We start from the raw sequence: 26,110 nt of genomic DNA, 5'->3' as shown, positions 1-26,110 counted from the left end.
TTACCGAGAGGCGAGCCACATGCGCTGAAGGACAGCTTCACCAATTCCATTTCCTGCTGGCAGGGGTCTGTGTGACTCACTCTGGTAAGACTGGAGCAGAAACAGTACCTGCAACAACATTGAAGTACAAATGTCAACCTACTTCATTATGTAACGGTCATAGCAATTTGTTTTCCCTCTGGTGATTGATTGGTATTAATGGTGTGAGGTTCCACTTGGGTGCAATCGAGTGAACGTACATGCATGCACGACTAATAAAAATACTATCACTCACACAGTTGCCAAGCATTCTTATCAATTTTACAATATGCGTAGCACAAACAGAGGACTGAAATTATGGTATTCAAGGCCCTAAGGTGCTACAAAAGATCATGTAAATAATAAGCATCATTACAAAGAAGTTAAATAAAATGGCGTGTTCATAGTATAAAAAGTATGACTTAAATGTGCAAATAAAGATTATGAGACACTGATATCAACAGCCATGTTGAATGTGGGGCATTGACATGGAGACCATGTCCTGATATTTATATCTATTGGCTATTGTGTGTAGAGCGCAGCACTGCGAGAGAGCTACATGGTGGCAACGTTAACTCTGAGGAGTACAAAACAAGTCTCTGGAGTGTGAAAAATGCTGTTTTTGTTACAGTACAGAAATTTGGTCAAGCTGTTCCTTTGGGCACAAATTTGGAACTAAGAAGGACAGTAACTCGTTGCAGCTCATGAAAGTGACTTGGGTATGAGGAGTACTATAGGACAACAATATCACATGAAACAAATTTTCAAGATTTTCTTTTATTAATCATTTGGAAAAAAATGTACTGTATTGGGCATCTTGAGTGAAACTATTTTATACGGTAAAGAAAGACATCTGCATGTGGCCTATAAAAAAAGTACAGAAATGTAATGGAAAATTGGCTATATCAGACACCCAAGACTAATATTACTTTAATGGTATCCCGTTAAAACATTAATTGGCTCAGTCAGAAGACAATGAATAACATAGCAAGGTTCACATTTTGTAAAATTGGGCATTTGTCTCATTTTAGAGCTATTGATATAAATTAACAACCCATTATCATTGTATTTTTTATTATATATGTGACAGTGTGTTCAAAGGGCAGAACACTGGCTAACTAGCTGACTGGCTGGGTGGCTGACTGGCCGGGGTGTGTATTCTGGGCCTTGGTAAGTATACTATTTAGGTCTGGGCCATGGCCACAGACCAATAGGAAGCCATTCATTACATTACGCAGAGAAAGCACCATGGGGAAAAACCAGCCTGACCACGTAGCACTGAATATGGCCTGCCTCTTCTGTTCTCCTGCAGTCTGCACAACCAGAAACACCCACTGGCACACAAAAACAACCTTCACAGGCCTTGAACCCTCTTTCTCTTTCTGTCATTTGATAAAGGGCTTTTCCATTAAAAGGAGCCAGTGTCAAACGGAATCCCAAACCAAGTAGGGAAACATTGAAATGCTTTTCAATGCTGAATATGTCCTACTGGGGATAGCTAAAATCTTGCAAGCTACAGTGGATTCAAACTCTATGAAGCCCTATGCAAATGCAAAATTTTTGTATGAATCAATAATAATAATAATAATAAAGAAAAACATATTCCAAGAAAAATAATTTCAAAAGACTTCATTATTATAGTGACCTATAAGCTGAAGAACTATTTTGAACTATTTTTAAAAGTCAAAAAATAAAAGCTAATAAAAATGATGTTGCACATTTGTGTGTGATTCACATTTTCACATTGAAAATGAATTTAAATGGGAGTCAGTAAAAACATTCCATTTGTTCAAGTATCTCTGATAGTATTTTATAGTTCCAGGCAAGAAGGAGTTATACAGCTACATCCCAAGGTAAAAGAGGGGATCCACACATAACAACCACAAAATCTCAGTTGATTATATTTATGTCCCCTCTGAAAGACTCATTTTTTTTCCAGTTAAGCTATGAATGTTAGTGGTCACACTAATGGTAGTGGTGGTGGTTATTTCTGAAATTACAGATATTAGCCGTATTATTTCACAAAAACAAACAAAACAACAAGGCATTTGAACAGGGATATAAGAACCTTTTAACTGCCAAGTGGTTTTCGTGTGGTAAATTCTCACATTGGTTAATTTTAATTCGTGTTTGAGAATGGAGTATGTAATTTTTATATAATATCCTATGAAACATTCTCCAATCACTGCAATTTCTCAAAGGTTTTTCAGTGGAAAGCGAGCATATCCATACTTTAATCAATAAGTAAACTTTATCGACCAAAAACCAAACCTCAAGTAAGCAAGGTCTGTGTTGGCTAATGTTGAACAAGAATGAATGAATGAATGAAACAGGCACCATGGTGATGGACTGGTTAGCAAATCTATCTCACAGTTCTAAGGACCTGGGTTAAAATCCAGCTTTACCTTTGTGAAGCTTGGATTTTCTCCCTGTGCCTGTTTAGCTTTTCTTCAGGTACTTGGTTTCCTCCCACATTCTGAAAACATGTACGGGAGGCTAATTGTAGACACTAACTTGTCGTAGATGAGAATGTGTGAATGCGAATGGTTGTCTATTTGTGCCCTGTGATTGACTAGAGACCAGTTCATGGTCTACCCTGCCGAAACTTTCATTAACAAAGACTTGATTCAGAATGCACTTCTGTAATTTCCTGTCACCACTATGGTGTGCTGTGATTGCTTGAAAAATCAACTTATAAATCTTACCAGCATGGGGGCTTTATTACACAAAATCTATAGGACAAGTTCAACTTATATTTCTAAAATTGTGGAATTGCTTTGCTGAAATACACTATAGTGCCAAAAGTATTTGCTCACCTGTCTTCACTCACATATGATTTTAAGCGAGATCGAATTTCAAATCTATATTGATAAATATGTTGCAAATACAACAGCTTCAACTCTTGTGAGAAGGCTTTCAACAAGGTTTAAGGGTGAATTCATGGGAATTTTTGCCCATTCTTCCAGGAGCACATTTGTGAGGTTGCACAGTGATGTTAGATGAGAAGGGATGGCTCACTGTCCACTCAAAATCAACCCAAAGGTGTTCTATTATTTTGAGGGCAGGATCCTATGCAGGCCAATCAAGTTAATCCAGACCAAACTCTCTCATCCAAGTATGAGTTTGTGGTCCTCACTTTGTGCACAAAATTTCAATTCCTTTCACTGTAGTTCAGGGGCTAATATTTTGGACATCTCCAATTTTGTGGAAATAGTGCACAAATCAAGGGTCGAAAAGATTTAGATGAGAGAGTTTGATCTAGATTAACTGAATTGAGTAGCAAAATCCAGACCTCAACCTTAAAGAACACTTGAGGATGAAAGAGAGCGCAGATAGAGAGCCTGGCCTTCTGGTTCAAAATCCGTGTAACCTTGCATATGGGCTACTGGAAAAATGGTCATAACTTCGACTAAACATATTCTTGAACCTTGTGGGGAAACCTTTCCAGAAAAGTCCAAGATATTACAAATTCAGAGGAGAGAACAATATCTTATTAAACTCTATGTCTTAAGAATAGGATGTCAATTCGATTCACATCTGCGTTTAGGCAGGTGAGCAAATACTTTTGGCAATGTAGTGTAAATCAAAAATCACTTATCTCAAATATATGCGGAAGATGCTGAGATTTGACAGTGATGGCAACGTAATGACAAATTACCAACGCAAATTTGATTTTGTTTGTAGCTGATTTTGATAAAGGTAAAGTTGTGATCAGCCAGTCAATTAGCTTTTTATTATCCATGGTAAAGTGATCATCTGCCAAAATTGCTGTTTTCAAGATGGATTAATGGTCATTAGTCATACTTCGTTTGAATTTTCAAAACTATTGCATCTCATAAGAAGCAGTGCCAGAGTATCTTCCATTGAATTCTAACTTCCCAGTTCAATTCACTGACTGAACTGGAAAGTCCCTGTATGGGAGTTTTAACCGGCTCAATCCAGTCCAGAAAGGAAAAAAATTCAGCCTTCTTGTTGCTCTTACAAGTAAAGTACAGAAAACAACAGCATCTAGAGGGAGGAGACAGAGGATATTCAATAACTATACCGGCACACATCAATGTCAATCGAAAAACATATCTTGCCAATCTCTTCTTTTTAGTAGAAAAGACAGAAAACTTAGTTCATTAAAAAGTGTGTTTAAAAATGGTCAAAAATGTATGGAAAAGATGTCACCTAAAATAACTATTTAGTTCTTGTATCACGAATTGAATATACAAGCTGGTCATTAGTCAATATGTGTTTGAAAAATAGATCAGTGCAACCTTTTGTACTCTTTTCTCCAGTAAGTTTATGACTTGTGTGTATTTCTGTATGTGAATATGTGTTGCAAAGAGCCCTAATCCGTATTTTGGCCTGGTAAAAATAGTGGTGGTGGATGTGAGTTCCATTCAGACTCTGTTATCAGCCCGCTCTGCTGTCCCTCCTACTGCCGCAACCACAGACTGACCACATGATGGAGTGAACGTGCATGCACACGCAAATATACTTTTGCAAGAGTAAATAATTCTGTCAAAATTCATAGCTTGGTCCAGTAAAACATAGACACTAAGGCAGATATATCGGCATTGAAATATAAACTAAAAAAATGAGGGTGTAAGTATGATCCCAGCTAGTTGGGTAAAAAAAACCAAAGCAAGACAAAAATAAAATAAAAAGCATTACTTTTCAATGTGTATTATATCTCTTGGGGAAAAAAAAAGCATATTCATTGGGCTTTTCACAGGCTCCTTTAAACTAAGGATACACAGTATTTACTGTACATATATGTATAGGTTTTGTGTGCATCATGTGCACATGTAATTTACTTTAACATCCTGAGAGACAAAAACTGAGTTTACTTTTCGGTAAAACTAAATAGAAAAGGGCAAAAATTATTTGTAATTTTAATAAACAAAAATGAAAGCTGAAGTGAAAGGACTAATACAATATCTGAATTTGGTCTATTAAGTGTCAATAACTATTTCAATTATGGAAAACAATTATGCACTGAAAAGATAAGCAGAGCCTAGCATTATGATTATGCTGTGTGATTGTGTTGGTAACTTGTGCAAGTTCTGGGTAATGCAAATAAGATTATGACATTTTATCATATTAAAGAGCCATGATTAAAATCAGGTATCAAAAAGCATTCTATATTCCAACTGGACAGGTCAGTTTTGTTTTTATTTTTTTTTACTTTAAATTCCAAAGCTACAGTATGTTTAGTTTTACAAAGAGTCAAAGGCATGTCTCTGTTTTAATAAAGTCGTTGTTGCAATATATTTTTCTAACTGGAAGTGTAGCTGTCGAAAAACAGTGCAGGTAACATCTTTTTTTAGCATTAACTTCAAAAGTGTGGTAAGCCTGTCTCAGTATCTGTGATCGTTCGTAGCTCGACAATTGATCCACTAAAATGTTGTTCGTTACAATGACAGAGGAAGTCATTTCTCCCTTCAGCAAAAACATCACTGACTCAAGAACAAACAACGCAGGTTTATAAGCCACTTGTAAAGGCCGAACAGTGTTCTTGTAGCACACAATCAAAAAAATCCCATCCCATCTGATCTTAAAATGAGTCCACAGTAAGATAATTCAGCGATGATAACTTTAATTTAAATAATTTTGTCTTACCCTTTTATAGACTGCTTGAAAATAATACGATCCAAATTCCATACAATAGTCTGAAATGCAACAATTCCTAACCAGGGCCACGTCTTGACTGATGCCAGCGCATTCTTACATAACCAATGCTTGGAGTTTGTCAGAATTTGTTTGTTGACCCTCTTAAAGTTTGACCACAAATTCTCAATGAGATTAAGGTCTGGGACGTTTTTGGCAATGGACCCAAAACGTCGATGTTTTTCTCTGAGCCTTATGGCATGGTGCTCTATCATGCTGGAAGAGGAATTGTTCACCACCAAACTTTTCACAGATGGTTGGGAAAAGTTGCTCTCCGAGGATGTTTTGGTACCATTCTTTATTCATGGAAGTGTTTTAAGCAAACTTGTGAGTGAGCCCAGACCCTTCGCTGAGAAGCAACCCCACACATGAATTGTCTCGGGATGCTTTGCTGGCGGCATGACACTGGATGGATGGTAGCGCTCACCTTTTCTTCTCCGGCACAAACTTTCTTCCAGATGCCCCAAACAATAGGAAAGGGGATTCCTCAGAGAAAATGACTTTAGTCAACAGCAGTCCAATCCCCGTACCTTTGGCAGAATATCAGTCTGTCCTTGATGTTTTAGTCTAGTCTACTGTAGGTGGTCTACAGCAGGGGTTGGGAACCTTTTCGATTGAGTCATAAATGCCAAATATTTTAAAATGTAATTTCAAAAGAGCCATACAGTATTTTAAAAACTAAATAGAGGTGAAGTTGCGCATTTATGTAAGACCAACACTTTGAGTACAATAAGTCTCTGAATTATTTTAAATAACATTGTTACACTGTTGCTAACCAACGATGACAAAAGTACTTCTTACCATTAATGTGACTTCTGGTGCTGCATGGCTTTATAGTTTGTTTCGTATGTTGTTGTATGAAGCTTCATGCAGGTGTTGAGACTTCTGTCCGTTAATCGTTAAGGTAATTCAATTTGATTTGCTATCATGGTGGTACGATGGTGAGCAGTTCTTGCCGACAAAGGCATGTCTTTTATTCGTTTGATCATCTTGTTTTTATGCAAAGTTGTCAAAATGTTTATAGGCAACATAATGTACGAATGCTTTGGCATATTCTAACCTAACCATCTGTGAATTTAGACAGCAGAACTCTCTCTCTCTCTCTCTCTCTCTCTCTCTCTCTCTCTCTCTCTCTCTCTCTCTCTCTCTCTCTCTCTCTCAGGGCTGTCCATTTTTGTTGCAAACTTCGGTACTCCTCATCTTTTTTTCTTTGAGCGACCTTTGTCAAAAGAGTTTCCATAATTAGTTGTTCCGACCCGATCTGCATTTGACCTTTCTGGGTCTGCACACATCGACTGCCAACTATGGCAACCCCCCAAGGACAAAATGTCTCTGCGTCATTTGCGTTGCCTGCATGACAGGAATCACATGTATAGTATGTTGTGATGAGGGCCCTGCGAGCAATGTGCAACCATCAAAAAAAACAGATAGGGCTTGCGAGCCATAGGTTCCCAACCCCTGTTCTACAGTAGATATTACTAATACTGATTGGACCATCAGGATGTGAGGGTGTGTCCCAACAACAGTGCCAACCAGAAAATAGTAGGTTCGCTGATCAAGAATTTGATTTAATTGCAAAAGGGAAAAAAACAACAACATTTGAATGCCTTCTAGTTTTGATTTGCATTTATCGGTAGCACCGACTCGACGGAAGGAGTTGGAAGGGCTAGTGGGCGGGATGTGGAGGGTGGATTCTGCCCACCCTGGTCCTAGTTGAAGTGCCGTGGGTGGGTATGGTGGTGCCAATCCGTTCATAGATTTTGATTGTCCGTTGCAGCTGGAGTTTGTACTTTTTTGTAGCAGCCCCAAACCAGCCTGTGATGGAGGTACACAGTACTGACTGGATGACCGCTATGTAGAACCATCTCAGCAGCTCTTGGGATTGGCTGTGCTTTCTGAGAAGCCGCAAGACGTTTGCTGGGTTTTTTTGAGGATTGAATTGTTCGTCTCCCACTTCAGGTCCTGTGGGACTGTAATTCCCAAGAACTTGAAGGTCTCAATGGTTGACACAGAACAGTTGGACAGCGTGAGGGGCAGCTGTGACGAAGGATGCCTCGTGAAGTCCACAATCATCTCTACAGTATTTAGAGTGTTCAACACCAGATTGTGTTGGCCACACCAAAGCTCCAGTCTCTCCACTTCCTGTCGATATCCAAACTCGTATCCGGCTTTGATGAGGTCTACGACTGTGGTGTCATCTGTGAACTTCAGGAGTTTCACAGTCAGGTGCTTCGAGGTGCACTTGTTTGTGTATAGTGAGAAGAGCAGAAGGGAGAGGTCACAACCTTGGAGTGCCAGTGCTGATAGTATGCGTGGATTAAATGGAGTCCCCAAGCCTCACCTGCATTGTCCTGCCTGTCAGGAAGTTGTAGATCCAATGGGAGATGGCATCCCACACACTAAACTGGAGAAGTTTTGAAGAGAGGGGTTCAGGTATGATAAAGTTAAACGAAGACCAGAAGTTCACCAACAGGATGCTTGCATAGGTTCCCTTGCTGTCGAAATGTTCAAGGAGAGACCCATGTTGACGGGATCATCCGCAGAACTGCAATGTGTTCAGCTGGGGAACTATGACGCTCTTTAGATGGTCAAGCCCAAGGCGTTCAAAGGACTTCATGACCACAGATGTCAAGGCATCATGAGCACAGTGGATTCCATAATAGAAATTAATGGAATGAAATTGGAAGACGTTTGGGACAACCAGACCCCTTCCTAGAGAAATCTGTGGAAAAGAGCTGTGGTGAAAGAGGTAAAGAAAAACTCAAAGATCACTGTTGCAGGGCTCCAGAGTGCTCAGTAGCTCAGACGGGCCAAAGGGTCACCTTCCAACAAGACAATGACCCTTACCACATAGCTAAAATAACAAAAGTGTGGTTTCAGAACAATTCTGTGAATCTTCTGGAATGGCCCAGCCAGAGCTCTGACTTAAACCCAACTGACCATCTCTGGAGGGACCTTAAAATGGTTGTCCACCAACATTCACCATCCAAAACTTGAGAGAAATGGAAAGAACCTAAAGATCAATTTGGCTGAGCTACAGAGATGTAGTTGGGAGATGGAAGAAAAATCTAGAAAGTCAACCATCTCAGCAGCCCTTCATCATTCTAGGATTTATGGCATTGTGGCCCAAAAGAAGCCTCTCCTCAGTGCAAGACACATGAAAGTAAACATGGAGTTTTCTTAAAAAAACAAACAAAAAAAAACACTTAAAAAACAGGCACTGGTTATTACCTGTTCAATATAGTCCAACAGTGAAGGATGGTGGTGGGAGTTTCATGCTATGCGGGTGTTTTTCAGCTGCAGGGACAAGACAATTGGTTGCAATCAAATGAAAGATGAATGGACTCTGTACCTCAGACCGAGGCAAAGGTTCACTTTCCAAAACAATTTCCCTAAGCTCACAGCTAAAATAACGTAGGAGTGGCTTCAGAACAACTTTGTGACTGTTCTTGAATGACCCAACCAGAACCCTGACTGACAGAAACCCAATTGGGCATCTCTGCAAAGACCTGAAAATAGCTGTCCACCAATGCGCACCATACAACATGACAGGCCTGCAAGCATCAAAACTGTGGACCAAATTTTTAAAATCTGAAAGATTCCCGGAGAAGCAAAATATTAGTCTTCATTCCATTTGGTTCTCAATTCTCGATGCCCAACCATATTTACAGTTCAGTTTAATTTAATCTTGTTTAACTCGTTTGTGTGTTTACTATAGCAGACCTGTAGAAGGGTCCCATGAATGTAGTTGTGTTGGATTTGGGGTCCTGGGTCTTTCGGAAGCTCTTGAAGTAAAGTGTGTACAGTTGACGAGACCTGGGTAATAAGTACAAAAGGAACTAGGGCTCGTGCCGCCATCTGTCTGGTACGATATACTGCTGAATGACCAGATCTGCAGGAGACACAATCACACACACATGCGTAGTCATGATTACTAAAACTTCAGAACATGGGTATAAACATTGCAACGATGTCATGTAGTTTGCCTTGGGTAAAATACAGAATTTCCAATGTTTGGTTGGCTTTACGAAGTGTTATTCCAATAGTTCAGTTTTATTTATTCCAAAAATAAGCATCTAGCATAACCATGTGTCAACCACTCAAGTGAAGGTATCTTTTTACTTGCCTCTGCTCATTTGTTATTCTGTATTTGTCTCTTTGAAGGATAACTCAAACTGTATCAGTTTAGCGCTTATGACTTTAATGATTAAACAAAGAGATAAAGAACATGATGATGATAATGAAGATGGCAAGACTAAGGTAATAAAAACAAAATATTGCTTTAGTCTGGTGTTTATGTTCCACAAAGACTCACTCTTCATTTGAACTTGGTATTTTATGTGAGACACATTTTCCACTTTGGAAACAATGCACAATTTATTTAATTTGGACAGTTGGTTGCTATTTAAATACAAATATGTTACATCTGCATCTTTACTTTCTGAGTTTTTCCAATGCTTTTCTCTTTACCTCAGGAACCAAACTGCTGAGAGCTCCTTTCCTAATTCAAAGGGAAATTCAATTACAACACCACGTCAAACACCAGCATAATTTTAACAAAGAGCACTCTTCACTCTTTTCGTTTCGGCTTGTCCCATTAGGGGTTGCCACAGCGCGTCTTTTCCACGCAAGCCTATCTCTCATCTTTCTCAATGACCCTACTTCTGTATACAGTACCTTCGTTTTTTTTTTCTTATTCTTGCACTCTTAGCCAGCAGCACCATCCTCATCATCCGTCTAACAAGACACTAACGCTCTCTCCTCTAGATGTGTCAAAACCATCATCATCATCAAACCGTTAGTTGTCCCTCTGATAAAAATAATTTCTAATACAGTAATCCCTCTCTACTTCGCACTTCACCTATTGCAGATTCAGTGCATCACATTTTCTTTTCTACTCCCCCTGAAAAAAACCTGATCGGCTTGCAGTAGGTACTATATTATGTGAGGCGCATTGATACAACGCGGATTGATACAAAGCACGTCCCTAACGCAACACGTGGAACAATGAGGCAAAAATAAATTTGATTGTTTGCCGGCGTGACATCGACAAATGAGAGCACGAGTGGCTTTATCCCGTGAGGTGAATGCTCGCACATCATCAAAGCCTCACAAAGAAACTTCCTTTGTCTCACCCACTTCCTTATGCATTTTGTCTCGGCCATTTTGTTGACCGGTTCGCACATGTACTGTATCTTAGTGTTGTGTTTGTGATAACTTTTTTTTTTAAGTGATAACATTTTTTTATTATGTAGTTACAATACCACCTCAGCATTCTGCTCAGCGAAAGCTTCCTCTGGGTGCACGTTTATCCTTTTAGAGATCCAACGGGAGTAATCGGGTCCTATTTGGCAGCACCCTTATCCTTTTTGGGATCCGCGAGAGGAATCAACAACTTTGTGCAGACACCTTTGACCATTTCTTACTGTGGTCCCAACCCCTTTTCATTTGAGGCACATATGTTAACTATCTTTTGTAATTTGTCCCAATGTAATTCTTGTGAAAGGAAATGACAGTTTGGAACTGTGTAATTTTAGCAATAGAGCTGTGCCCAGTGGGGTCTGTATGAAGGCTGTTGACTGGCATGGGTGAGTCTCATCTGGGCTTTATTTGAAAGAAAACTAGTCAAATGGCTTATTGCACAGACTTCATGTTGTTGGATAAACAAGCTCAAGGACCCAAGTGTGTCACTGGGGAATGAATGCATGTTGGGAAGTGGCGTGGTGACTCATTTCAAATGAAAGGGTTCCATTTGGCCAGTCAGACAAAATGTAGATCCTAAAAAGTGATACTACTGCACAAAAACACCCTCTCGGCCTCTATTTGCTGTCTTCAAAAATAAATAAAATATAACAAAAGTCACTTAGTGTTAACAATATGTACACTGTGAGGCGAACATATTATGAAAACACAAGACTGCGTGATATCTGAAGACGAAAAACATCGCGGTCCCGCTGGAAAAGCAGACAAAATGTTTCCTTTTTCAGCAGTGGATGGTTTTTTTTTTTTTTTTGCTTTTCCTTCAGCAGCTTCAGTGGCAGTGGTAACTCAGAGAGCCACTTGCAATTTGCCAAGTACGTCAATGCCAACTCGCCCGTCTTGAGGAGGGAAAAAAGCAGATTGTTCCACTTCAACGAGGATATCCTTGATTTGACAGAGACACAGACCGGTTTCCTCCTCTCAAGTCAACAAGGAATTGTCAATTTTACGACTTATTTCCAAGAGATGGGAACGCCTCGGGATCTCTGCGGAAGAGCTGGATGAAGTGGCTGGGGAAAGGGGAGTCTGTGTTTCCTTGCTAAACCTACTGCCCCCGCGACCCGACCCAGAAAAGCAGTAGAAGATGAATGGATGGACAAAAACAAAATCGAACAAATACTGAACTGACATCATCAGTGTGTTGGCTTTAAACCAGATACAGTAGGTTAAAAACATGCTAGTGATATCTTATGGGAGTACAAATTTTGTAGCAGAAACAGAGGAAAGTTAAAGGAAATAAGAGATCCAAAATACCAGGTTTAGACTGTTTTGTCTTGGTCATTGTATGTTTCCATACTTAGAAGGGCAGTGCAGCTCAGAAAAACTTTGAGGTTATCATGGTAAAGTAAGCAGGTGTGTGACCCTCTTGATGTGATAGAGCATTCCAGTTCCCTGCAAGCCACATTCTCATTGATAGTAAGGACAATAGGACAGATGGAACATAATACTGGCTACTAAGCCTGCCAACACAGATCTCAGACTTGCTCAAGGGCACCAACTCCTATAACGGCAGCCACATATATAAAAAAAGAAAAAAAAAGATATACTGGCAATTGTTCTGTGGCTGAATGCTGTTGTATTTCCCCTAGTTTAGCATTGTGTGGCATACAGGCTGTTATTGAAACATGCATGGACTCGCTTTTCACCAAAATATGATGAAAATACAAAACATGTTCAGCAGTAAAAGATTGGAGAGACCAAGGGTATTGTTATAGAAAATGTTTCTGTTTGTAATTTATTAATACTGGTGACGTTCCAATTTATTGTCATTATGCACACCTTTGATTTCCAAGTGGAGGAGAACCAGCCCCAGAATTTGAGTTTGGATTTACCTCTTCCTTACCTGATAATGAATGGCATGAACCGGGCAAGTCCCAGAGGTGAAGCAGAGCCATCCATTGTAAACGGGTAGAGTCGGCTGAGCACCAGCAGCAACAGGAAGAGACTGGGATGCAGCTTCACTTGACCACTGTCACTATACATACAGGCATACAGTTATACAGTGTTTCACTACTAATCATGCAGCATTGTTTCAGTATGTAAGTATAAATATGTACCTGTCAAATTAGTTTTATCGTTAAATGTTAAATGTCTACACTTTTAAAGTATCACTATAAAGAGCAGTAATTCTCTCTAATGTCCTAATGCTTGGTTCAACAATTCTTAATGCCGTTTAGATATCTTGATTATACTGATGATGATGTGGTGAAGTAAGAAAGTGAACATTTGGTACTGTGGGAAATCTATGAATATCTAAACAATCAGCGAAAGGAGAGAGGGGGATTTTGACAATCCTCAATAAATTGGAGCCATAGTAAGATAGGGCTATCTGGAGAGCTGTTAGATGATTCAAATGCTCTTAAAAAGATGAGTTTTGTCTGAAGATCTTCAAACTGAAGTTGGCTGGTTAGGCGAAACTTTTGATCACACCGCAGTGTTCTTTTAATTCATTGCCAAGTTGAAAGTTTTTTACGTTGTTCCATAACAACAAAATCTTTGTTTTGAAGAACATATTTTGAAAGCTTGCAGTGATTTTATCATCCAATAGTTCTGGTGCATGGACTTAAAAATATTTTACACAACAAAATTACATATGAGAAAGTTGTAGTGGATTCAACGACCCCCTTACCTTTCCACTGACATGGCTGCTTCCTTGAGATGGCTCAAGAGAAATGGATAGAGGGCTGGGAAACGAGTGAAAAACTCACGACCAGTCATTCTAAGGTGAGACACAGAGGAACAAGGGAAAACAATCATTGCACTATAAAAATACAAAAAACATTTTTAAACAATTAAAAAATAAAAGAACCTGCGTTATGACAGAATCTTTCACCTTTTTTCATGCCAAAACTATACAGAGGACAGTAGTAGGTTGAAATTATACTGTTAAAACAAACAGAAATGCAGGTCAAAAAAAATAACCTAAAAAAAATTCCTATATTGTACTTTAAATAAAAGTCCGCCTTTGTAGTTGGAACCCGTTTAACCAGGTAAATTAAACGTCTATCACTCGCTCTCTGGTGAGAAATTACACAATAACCCTGCAATATGTATTATTTTTTTTTTTATAAAAACATCCTTTTCACCAAAGCCACTACTAGAGATGATGACACAATACTGATTAGGACTATCAACTTCTCTAATGGTATCTTTTTAATATCTATATTTAAATTTGTTGAATGTTGTATGCATTTCCCGCGATGGCCAACCTGGTGCACTGAAAATTATGCATTTTACCAAGCAATCGTAGAAGGATGGCCCCTTATCATTTCTAAAAAGATCGCTAAACATATCTTGTGTTCATGAAGCAGAAAAGAAAATAATTTCTGTGTAAATGAACATAATAAATGCTGCAAATTCACTTTCTGAGGACCCTTGAGCTGCCTGACATAAAATACTTGGACCAAACCATGATGCACAAACGCACCAATAAGAGGGATATATATTTCTTGGGATAAATCTGTCTTATCATTCCAAATCCAGACAGGCTTTAATGATAAATCAAAAACACCCATCTCCATGACCGAAATCCATATAACTTACTGAGGACTTCTTAGCTGTTCAAGAAGGGGTCTGACATAAAACAAACGAACTTCAGCCATGTCCAAGCAAAGAATGCACAAAAATGCAGGGATAATAGCAAATTTACTACTGCCTCTTCAAAAGAATCCATCTTCTCTCCCATCACTACCCATCTTTCAAAATAATAGAATATAAATATTATAGAATGTTGTAGAATCATAACATACAAGGGGCCTCGGTTAATCAGATCAAGGCAATGGTTTCTGTTGTTGTAATACTGAATTTGTACTTCTGTATACCTGCATTGGTTTTGGGGGAAGGAAAAATAGTGGTTTGAAAGAATTAATGCACAAAAGTGATTATATAACATTCTGAATGAATATACAACAGTGTTAGTAGGTTCAATTTGGTAAGTATTTTTTCAAATCAGCAGCAAATTGAGCCTGTCTTGGTTGGGTTGTTCAAGGTAAGAGTGCGCACTGACTTATGCAGGACCATAACCAAACAGATGCACGTCATACATCTACACGAGGACAGACACACATTTCAATAAAATGACACATGCGCGCGCACACACTCACACACACACACACACACACACACACACACACACACACACACACACACACACCACACACACACACACACACACGCACGCACGCACGCACGCACGCACGTGCACACATTGATTTGAACACAAAAACACATGTATGAGCATACATTAACAAAATGACAAATGTCAAAGTCCTGCTTCTGCAACGGAAATTCAATCTCAGGCCTATGAAAGTTTTTATTTAACACCGCACATCTAAATGAAGGTGTTCCTTCAGGGATGACAGTCTGCTTACAAGATCATATGACTGGAGCGACTGCTACTGGCTTGCAAAGATAAGGGAAGTTATGAATAGGCAACAATCTGATGAAAAGCTGTTAAGTCTATGTGTGAGTTTAATAGGTACTGTCTCTGAGGATGTGTGAAACTCCTTGCCACTTGTGACCTAACAGACATAAGTAAAAAGTGATCCCCAAACTAATAACTGTGCACACATGCCAAGTCAGCAGTTTGGAAATTACAACATTGGCATGTTCTTTACCCTCCTCTTTTCTCTCTGAAGAGAGTCCTTCATTCAGAAAAAAAGCCTTCAGTTTGCAAGTCAAATGTGAGGGGTTATGTCAGTGCAGATTACCATTTACACAGGATAAAAGGTCATGGAGAAGGAGGAAAAAAAGTCAATTGGAGGTACTGTATAAAACGAAAACTTTGTCGAGCAGAGAAGTGGACTTGGACAAACAAGTCAAGACAGACTTTGCTACATACAGTAAATGAAAAGTCTACAACACTTGGACATTCAGTAACATTTGGGCAACTCTGCATTTTTCACAACCGAGAAATCTTCTTTTCCTTTTGGCTTGTCCTGTTAGGGGTCTCCAAAGCACGTAATCTTTTTCCATGTAAAGCTATCTCCTGCATCTTTCCCTCCAACACCAACACCTCATGTCTTCCCTCACAACATCCTTCCATCTTCTCTTTGGTTTTCCTCTCACTCTTTTGCATGGCAGCTCCCTCCGCATCACCCTTCTATCAATATATTCACTCTCTTTCCTCTGGATGTGTCCAAATCATTAAAGTCCGCTCTCTCTTAACTTTGTCTCCCCAAAATACTGGGTATTCCAGTCAAACCTATTTTGTCAGCCTATCCATCACCACTGCAAACAAGAAGGGGCTCAGGGTTATCCCTGATATAGTCCAACCTCCACCTAAAAGTCCTCTGTCACAATATACCTGTACAGCACACCTCAGCAGTGTTCTACTGCCCTCATACGTTTCCAGTATTATTCTAACATACTTCTGTGTCACTCTAGACATCGCATATAGTACCACAGTTCCATTCTGGGTGTTTTGTTAAATGCTTACTCTTGATCAGGGGTCGGCAACATTTAACACTCAAAGAGCCATTTCGACCCGGTTTTCGTGGAAAAGACAAGACAGGGGAGCCACAAACACTTTTTGACATGAATGAAGATGTTTGCCTATATTTTTCTGTGTGTCCATACACCCTCTAAAGAATATATGTATGTATATCGTATTTTTACAACTATAAGGCGCACCTAAATCTTTCTTCAAAATGGATGGGGGGCCTTATCATGTGGAGCGCCTTATATGTGAACCGACATCCAAAATTTGTAACTGACTGGGAGCATTGGCTGCTGACATGCTAGTTATAGAGAGGAAACGCGGACGTGTGAGAGGACAGGATACGGATGTCATAGGGGGAAGTGTGGGCGTGGGAGAGGACGCGAAAGGCATCCCCCCCCACAGAGAGTCTATAATGCCGGTATGGATTAAAAAATAAATAAATAAATACATACCCTGTTAAATACGTCAATAAAGTGCAACCGAAATCATTTATGCTCTGGGTGTCTTTTTAAATTGCGTGCCTGCATGCAACCATATGGTTTCAGATAGCGTCACTATATAGCTATATTGTATAGCTACATTGTTAAATACTCCAGTAAAGTATAACCAAACTCACTGTTTACATTGTTAAATACTTCAAGAAAGTACAACCAAACTCAGTTTTGCTCCCAGGGACTCTGTTGCTGAAGCATTTTATATTATTAAATTTGAAAAAAATAAAATAAAATACCCAATTACTGGTTAGTCTGCAGTATATGCACTTCAAAATATCATTATAATGCATAGCCATCTGTTAGTTCATTTGAAACTCACCCAGGGTCAAGTGGCTTTATGTCATCAGGCTCCGGGGACACGTCTGAGTGACTGTGAAACTTTGTAATTGGTCGTTTTATAATCTATAGCAAATATGTCATCTTAATTTTTGTAGAGGACCTGCTCCAGAAGGAGTCTACGCATGCGCAGTCTTGATCTATTGCACTAAATTCAATTCAATCATCATTATTTATTTATTAGTTAAATTATCTGATACATTTCTTTCAATGTACAGACTTTCTTCTGAGCCAAATATTCAGCTCACTTTACTCCAGTACAATATTACCCTACATTATTTATAGAGGAATGAAGCGTGACTTGCTTTGCTGCTGCTGCAGTATTAATACATTCATTTTACATACTGTATTATGATATATATGTAATCATTTTCATGTTCATCAACTCAATAATGCTGATGCTTTAATTTTTAGTTATTTTGTACAAAACAGAATAAAACTGGTTAATTTTGAACACACACACACCCAATTATAAGAGGGTGTACAGACTTGTACAACCACACAGTTGTTTATTTTTACTTCCCCTTTTTAAAATGTAGTATATTCACTCTTAAAGCCTATTGGCCACTTTAATGGTTAAACAAGTTTCAAAATTATGCATTTTATATCTAAAAAAAAAAAAAATGGCATTTGAACAGGGGTGTGCAGACATTTTATAGCCATTGTATAATGTTAAAGCAGGATGCATTATAGGCAGTTTTTACAGGCGTAATCAGGCTGGATGCTTGTAATGGAATGGAGTAAGCAATCGCTCTGTGTCAGCTGGTTGTATTTATGGTAAAGATGATAGACCGACATCAATGCAGGGTCACGAAGCAGACTCCTAAGTCTGGGTTCATTTAATGGAGCAGTGATCCGCAAACATTACATCTGGATTCAAGTAAAATACGAGGGTGGAAATTCCTGCAAGACGAGAGAAGCTAAGTCTGATAAAACACCACCAAGGCAGTAAATAATGCACTGCAGTGAACTTTCTTACAACAATAAAAAAACCCAAAAAGTATTTTCCGCACTATAAAACATGTTTAAAAGCCTTTAATTTTCTCAAAAATCAACAATGCACCTTTTAATCCAGTGCTCGTCTGTGCACAGAGTTCCCAAACCTGTAAAAAAAGTTGTCTGACTTTGGTAAGCACTTAGCTTGACTGTCATACGCTTTGTCGCTGACACAGGGACATAATACTTTCTCCATACGCTCCCAGGACTAAACCAATGAGACAACAATATGTATTATGTACACTACATATGCTGGGAGCAATAAACCAATCAGAGAACATGAGTAATACACACAGTACATTTATTAAAAAAATGAGTGTATACTGTTAAAGTATACAATAAACTTAGAACTTGACCTTCCCATTCCAAAATGTTTGGAGGGGACTAATGTATTTACACTTCATTTTATTTTTATGTCAACTAAGAGTAATGTGCCCATTGCAACTCTAAGAGTAGGAAAGACTGGACATCTCATACCTTGAGAAAAATTGAGTTAAAAAAAAAAAAAAAAAAAAAAAAAAACCCACTGGAGTGTTACAATAGTGTCCCCTTGTGGTGTTTCACAAACACGACGTAGAAAAATTTTTACATTGCTTACTCTAAATGTTCATCGTGACTCATAAATTGGCTCAAAGTTGAAATTCAAAAATAAAGATTGCTGAGAAAAACGCTTTTGCAAAAAGTAATTGTTACCTTTCGATACTATTTACACAATTTGTGTGTGAATGACTACTGATTTATATGAACTGCAGGCCAATACAAACATTTCATTCTACAACAGGAAGAAGAAGAAGTGGACCTGTTTTTTTTTGAATGTTCATCCCTCCCTTTCTTCACTCCAAAGATCCTTGTGATCAGAGTGCTGAAGAGAAGAGTTGAAGAATTCCTTACCTATAACAAAATAAATGGAATAGGGAGGGAGTATGAGGACAGAAAACATGACAAAAGTAAAGCACACACATAGCATTTCATCCAGCTTTACAGCTAATTCATGTCACCAATATTTCACAAATTTTTATACGTTAATCAGAGTACACATAAAAATAGCTTGTGATTTGGGGGGAGAATGAATTTCCACCTATGGGGGTTTAAAATCTCTCAGTTGTATGTATGTTTTTTATGGTGTCTTCTATTTACTGTAAAATAAAGTAGTAGTAGTAGTATCATATTTGAGATGTCACAATATTTGAACAAATCTAAAGGGGCAAAATGCATGGAAACTCACTGCCCACACAGGAGAGGTGAAGCCAAGTATAGCAGCCTGCATTCCATCAGACACAAAACAAATTATGTTTTCTCCCAGACGAGTGTCTCTGTAAAGAGCTCTCAGGATGTTGAGAGCGTGGACCTGTAATGATAGCATTGAAGCATTCATTTGGGACAAGACATGAATTTAAGAAATGCACACAGCGGGCCATTCAGAGTCAGAAGTCAGAGTTGTTAATATACTGTAGCAGGCAAAATGCTACTCCAGACATAGGCTCCATTAAAGGTGCACAAGTTGATTTGTTCTTATCAAAGGTCTGTTAGGCACAAACATTTCTCAAATGAGAATATTGCAAGGTTACAGTAGGTAAAGAAGTCAATAGATGAAACAACAAGATGTGGACTTTTCACAAACCTGAGGAACGGTGGAAGTATCTGTGTTTCTGTCAACAACAGGCATGGCAAGGGTAATCAGCTCTCCCATGGTCCTTTTCAAAAGACTGCAACTGGAGGATTTTGGCTCAGAAGTTAGAAGAGCCTGCATAGAAAAAAAAAAAACAAGATTCAAATGATCTATAATAGAAACATGAAAAATATTTCTGTATAATCATTCTGGGATATTGTCTCATTAATGTGCAGTCCATCTTTTAACTTGATGATATGGTATTTACACTGACCACATTTTGTTTTGTTACAGCCGTATTCCAGAATGGAATAAATAATTATTTACACAAAAGTATACCGATCACAGTGTTTTTATTTTTCCTTTCGGCTTGCCTCGTTAGGGATCGCCACAGCGTGTCATCCTTGATCATGTGAGCCTAACTCCTGGATCCTCCTCTCTTACACCAACTGCTGTAATGTCTTCCCTCACGACATTATCAACCTTCGTTTTGATCCTCTTGCCTGGCAGTTCCATCCTCATCATCCTTCCACCAATGTACTCACTCACTCACTCTCCTCTGGACATGTCCAAACCATCAAAGTCTGACGTTGTTAACTTTATCTCTAAAACATATAACCTGGACAGTCCCTCTGGTGAGCACATTTTTAACCCTGTCTAACCTGGTTACTCGGAGAAAGAAGGTCAACATCTTCATTTCCGGCACCTCCAAGTCTGCTTCCTGTGTGTTCAGCGAAACTGTCCCTAATCCCTACACCATGGATTGCCTCATAAACTTTGCCATTCATCCTACCAGAGACTCTCCTTCTCACATAAAACACCTGGCACTTATTCCCCAACCAATCTGATTGGGCCTGTTTCTTCACTTCCCTAGGGTATTGCAATCGAGGAATTTTTTGTAACCACTTTGGTGAGCTCAACCAGATATTTCTGATTTGAACTGGATTTAGGAGTAAACAGAAAAAAGAAACCAGATATCCTTTAAGAAAAAAAAAATCTAACCTATGACACTGTTGTTACCAGGATAATAAAAAAAAAAAATCAATAAAATATGTAGGGAGATGTGAGAACAAAATGAGGGGTAATGAAAATGGACTTGGACCAGATCTGGGCAAAAATATAAATTCTGAAATTTCATTTAATTTCTGTATGCCAGGATGATTTTTTATCTGTTTATATTGCAATACTGTACATAACATTTATATTCTAGTCAATCAATATTTATCTTAAAAGAAATTGCTAGTTTCTTGTGGTTTAGTTAAGTGTCTCAAAACAGTACTTGTAGACATAAAAATTGTTTATTTGAGGATTTTTGGTGCATCTTTGCAATTACAAAAAAATGCAAACGTGGCTGGGAATGATGACCACCTACAATCATAGTGTCGGAATTTTTTGTTCATAATGTCAAATGACATTTTAAACTTCAGTCAACAATTATCAATTTCTAGCAAATCTGATCTTCAGTAAATTACAAAATAACAACAACAACAACAAAAAATCAAGCATAATCACCTGAATATAGAAAGGTATTCCAGCGCTGCGTCGTGTGGCACATAGTTTGGACGACTGGTCACTAGATTTGACCTCTTGCAAAACCTCAGATAGCCAGCATGCTGGAAGCTGTTGCAGAACTCTACTTCCACTCCTTACAAACATACATAGATGCATACATAGATACACACAAATATGAGCATGGATGTCCGTTATCATTGGAGGATTTTTATACCAATCGACCGCTCTCTTCCAAATACTTTTAACAGGGGCCTGAATAAAATGTTCAAAGAATCACAAGTCAAAAAGTACCAGAATAAAGACTCCATCTATCCATTATCTAAACTGCTTATTCTCTCATGAGTCGCGGGGGTGCTGGAGGCATTCCCAGCTATCTTTGGGCAGGAGGCTGGGTACAAGCTCCTGACATGCTTTGTGGCACGAAGGACCTCCTTAGTGCCGTAAAGCATGCTAGGAGCATGCTGGGAGGGTGTATATAGCATTTAAAGCAGTCACTCACATTTGCCGTAAATAGGAGGCTGCCTTGCTAGAATGCGCCTTTATGTGCGTGCGCTCAACGTACTGGCCACACCTGCAAGCGATGTGGTAGATGATAGTCTTTTTTTTGGTACGCTGTCACACGAGCAACCAAAACTGCCTCGCGGTCGACCCATTGAGAACCCTTGGTGTAACGGAATTTCCTTTGACATGGCTCATGATGTTGATGACTTTTGACATAAATGCGCTCGCAGTATGTGAAACAGCTCGGAACATGTACTTTTGGCATCATTTCTGAACATGCTAAGGACGGTTAATTTGCATTTCCTGTTTCGGGGTGAATACTGATTGTTTAGGCTCAGGCTTGTTTTGTTATCAACTTTTGTGAAATGAACACGTAAATGAATGTCAAGGTTATACAATATCAACGACGTTTTTCAATATCTATTTTTTCTATTCGTAACAAATTTTATTAATTTTTTTTTTATTTCTTGTGATTGACTGTGCAATTTGCGAGCATGATGGCGCCTGGTCAGGATTTACCTAGAAAAGACATTGATCTAGGTCATTGGTCCTACATTGGTTTTCAATTTTTTTGGGGCACGCCCCACTTTTTAGAGATTGGCAGGTCATATCGCTGACAATTGGAAACCTGGGGCGGTCAATTGAAAAATTGTGAAGTTGGGAGGCCGAAACAATTTGAACCTTGCCCATCCTATCATGACTCCCCCTAATTTGAAAACTGTGTTACTACTAGATGGAAATGGGATTTTAAACATTTTCGTGTTTACAGCCACAGTAGGAAAGCCATAAAATATTCTGTCAACAATAAGCTGTTTTGAAAAGGACACCACATGTGAAAAAAGACAGTATGTTAAAACAATTTTTAGCAAAGTAAGGAGCTCTACAAGATGAATGTCTAGAAGTATCATGAAGATTGTCATCACAAGAGTGTGCCTATTGGCTATTTACATAGCAGAACAAAAGTTACCCTTGTAATGCACAGGGCTGTCCACACCCACGAAGCAGTATTAACCTTTTAGCCCTCAACACTGTATGTAAAGACTTACCTGCATAACATGTCAGTGAGGCGAACAAAGCCCACATACGCCAATTCAAAGGCACCACGATGACGGGACTGCAAGAGCTGCTGACGGAAATACAAGCCAATACAAGCCACCTGGAATAGAGAGAACATGCAATGAGATATGCCATTGTGTAATGCAGGCAGCAGGTAGATGAGTGCATGCTTATAGATTAGGGGTGCACCACCAGTCGCAGGACTACTTATTTTCAATAGCAGTATGATTCAACCTTAGTTACCTGTGCTGCTACAATACAGTACGTGATTTTGGGAGATCTTTAACCTTTTCTGCCTAGTATTTTGCAGTATCCCATACCATGATAGGTCAGAAATATGATTGTCTGAAACTATCCAGATGGCTCTGGGATTTTACAGTATAATATGGAATAATAAGTTACAGTCCACTGTGTTTTCCAACAAAAACAAATTTACACCAAAACCATTATTTAACACCACAACTGTCATTTGTGTAAACCCACAATGATCAATCAAATGCTGGCACACCGGTTTAGCAGCGTATCAACTTTTTAGTGGAAATGTTAAACTAGAAGAAAATGAGAAAAAGGGATAAAAAGTTATTTCAATGAAGATTGGTAGCTAAACTTTCCCCTTTTCTCTAGTTGGCATCAAAACTTAAGCTCTAACACCAGCACCAGCACCACGCTTCTTTTAGAGACACCACTTACTTTTTGGTCAGTGAGAAGCAAGCATGTCCAGCATGAGAGCAGCATGGCAGTAGCGTGACAAGTGTGTTCAAATAAGGATGCTGAGACATCCGCATAATAGCCAGTCTAAGTAAAACCATCCAGTTAGTAATAGTGTTAGCAACATTATTCTAACTATACACACACACACACACGCATACATACACACACACACACACACACACACACACTATTGCCATTTCTGTGGCAGTATGTAAACTGGTGAGTATGTAGCAGGTGAGCCGGCAGGGCGAGGCGGACGCGGAGCTACAGTGCCCTGTTATTAAGGCTGTGGTGCCACCGCTACCACTAAAGCAGCCAACCCTTGGATTAGTCTGGGGTGGCACAGAGGGCACAAGGAGGAGTGACAAAGTTTTGGTGCAAAAACAAACAAACAAACAAACAAAGAACAATCCAAAATGACCCCATCTGGGATATGGGTTTGACACAGCATCTAAACTAAACCAGACTGGTAACCACAGGGAAAAAAAAAAAGTATGTGACTGAGCCTTTACCAAAAAAAGCCTTTTTTTAAAATGTCAAACACTACAAGAACACTGGCATATAAATAAAAGAGTAGGACAGTGTAGTCAAACTAAGAACAAAATTATTGAACAGGAAAAAAAATGCTTCAATTGTCCATCTGCAATGTGCAGTGCTACCAATGAGTTCTGAAGCATTTGGATGGTAACACTGCCCAAAAAACTGTACACTCCATCCTGCTGCCTATAATCAACAGTCACATCAAAAAAGATAAGGAAACCAGTTCCAGTGCCAACAATACATGTCGACCTGGCCATGAAACAGCTGACGAACCAATCAACTGTCATTACTTTTGGTCCCTTAAAAAGTGAGAGGCACATGTATAAACTGCTGTAATTCCTACACCATTCACTGGTTTGGACATACAAACCCAATTCCAATGAAGTTAGGACGTTGTGTTTATAAAAAAAAAAAAAAAAAAAAACATAATACAATGATTTGCAAATCATGCTCAACCTATATTTAATTGACTACATTACAAAGACAAGATATTTTATGCTCAAACTGATAAACTTCAATCTTTACAAATAATCATTAACTTTGAATTTTACGGCTGCAACATGTTCCCAAAAAGGTGGGACGGGGGTCATGTTTACCAGTGTGTTATATCACCTTTTCTTTTAACCACATTCAATACACTCTTGGGAACTGAGGACACGAAATGTTGAAGCGTTATAAGTGGAATTCTTTCCCATTCTTGGTTGATGTACACATTCAGCTGTACAACAGTCCGGAGTCTCTGTCATCGTATTTTACGCTTCATAATGCTTTCCGTAGTAGAGTTTTAAGTTGCATTTATGGATGTAGCAGCAAACTATTTACTGACATTAGTTTTCTGAAGTGTTCCTGAGCCCATGTGGTGATACCCTTTCCACATTGTCGGTTTTTGATGCGGTGCCAGCTGGGGGATCGAAGGTCATGGGCATTCAATGTTGGTTTTCGGCTTTGCTGTTTACATGCAGTGATTTCTCCAGATTCTCTGAACCTTTTGATCTTATTAACCATAGATAACGAAATCCTTCAATCCTTTGCAATTGTATGAAGAGGAAAATTATCCTTAAACTGTTTGACTACTTTCTCATGCACTTGTTCACACAGAGGTGAACCTCACCCCATCTTTGTTTGTGAAGGACTGAGCAATTCAGGGAAGCTCATTTTATACCCAATCATGGCACCCACCTGGTCCCAATTAGCCTGTTTGCCTGTAGGATGTACCAAACAGGTGTTTGATGAGCATTCCTCAACTTTTTTGCCAGCTGTCCAAGTTTTGTTGGAACCTTTTGCAGCCATGAAATTTCAAGTTAATGATTATTTGCTAAAAACAAAGTTTGTCCATTTGAACATTAAATATCTTGTCTTTTTAGTGCATTCAATTAAGTGTGGGTTGAACATGATTAGCTAATTTTTGTATTCTGTTGTTATTTGTTGGAACTTATTTGGAATTGGGTATGCAAATACTGTAGCTTCAAATTAAATCTGAAATTCCGCAATTAAAGCACATACTGCTCATTTCTTTTCAAATCTATTGAGGTGGTTTTTAAAACCAGAAAGATGAGAATTGCAGTAATGTCCCGATGTCTGTGGAACTGACTATCACTTCAATGTGAGGTGGTTGTCAGTTCCATAGATATCAGGACCTTGGCGCAATTAAAAAACAAATAAAAAATAAAAATTTGGAGTGCAAAATCCGCAAATATGCAAGGCTGCAAATGGTGAACGGTGAATGGGCAAGGCCACACTGCACTATATTACTACATCTGGAACTGGTTTCCCTGTATGACTATTCATAATACGACATCTGAAAAAAGCAGGATTAATTCTGAAGTGTTTTGGGAAATATCTGCTCATATTCATCCAAATTCTTCTGAACTCATTGAACGGCGCAGATGAAGAGTGCAGATGGACAATGAATATAAACGGTGCGAAGCAAAGAGATTTTTAAGCAAACGTTAAGCAATGGCTAAGTTAATCACCTGACTT

General features: G+C 38.8%; 1 protein-coding gene across 5 annotated transcripts in view; it reads right to left on the bottom strand.

Annotated features, from left to right (window-relative positions):
• Positions 1-26,110, bottom strand: part of thada (THADA armadillo repeat containing) — a 98,457-nt gene that overhangs the window by 48,992 nt on the left and 23,355 nt on the right. For all 5 annotated transcript variants that reach the window (XM_061837144.1, XM_061837143.1, XM_061837146.1 and 2 more), the window contains 9 exons: positions 22,870-22,979; positions 21,323-21,455; positions 19,823-19,945; positions 19,427-19,549; positions 19,001-19,092; positions 13,565-13,654; positions 12,779-12,910; positions 9,400-9,568; positions 5-108 (listed from right to left, as the gene is read on the bottom strand). In XM_061837144.1, coding sequence (XP_061693128.1) covers positions 5-108; positions 9,400-9,568; positions 12,779-12,910; positions 13,565-13,654; positions 19,001-19,092; positions 19,427-19,549; positions 19,823-19,945; positions 21,323-21,455; positions 22,870-22,979 — 1,076 coding nt within the window. The remainder of the gene's footprint in view (positions 1-4; positions 109-9,399; positions 9,569-12,778; positions 12,911-13,564; positions 13,655-19,000; positions 19,093-19,426; positions 19,550-19,822; positions 19,946-21,322; positions 21,456-22,869; positions 22,980-26,110) is intronic.

Source organism: Syngnathoides biaculeatus, chromosome 12 (assembly GCF_019802595.1).
Source record: "Syngnathoides biaculeatus isolate LvHL_M chromosome 12, ASM1980259v1, whole genome shotgun sequence".
Lineage (NCBI taxonomy): Eukaryota > Metazoa > Chordata > Actinopteri > Syngnathiformes > Syngnathidae > Syngnathoides > Syngnathoides biaculeatus.
This window is presented reverse-complemented; position numbering and strand designations above follow the sequence as displayed.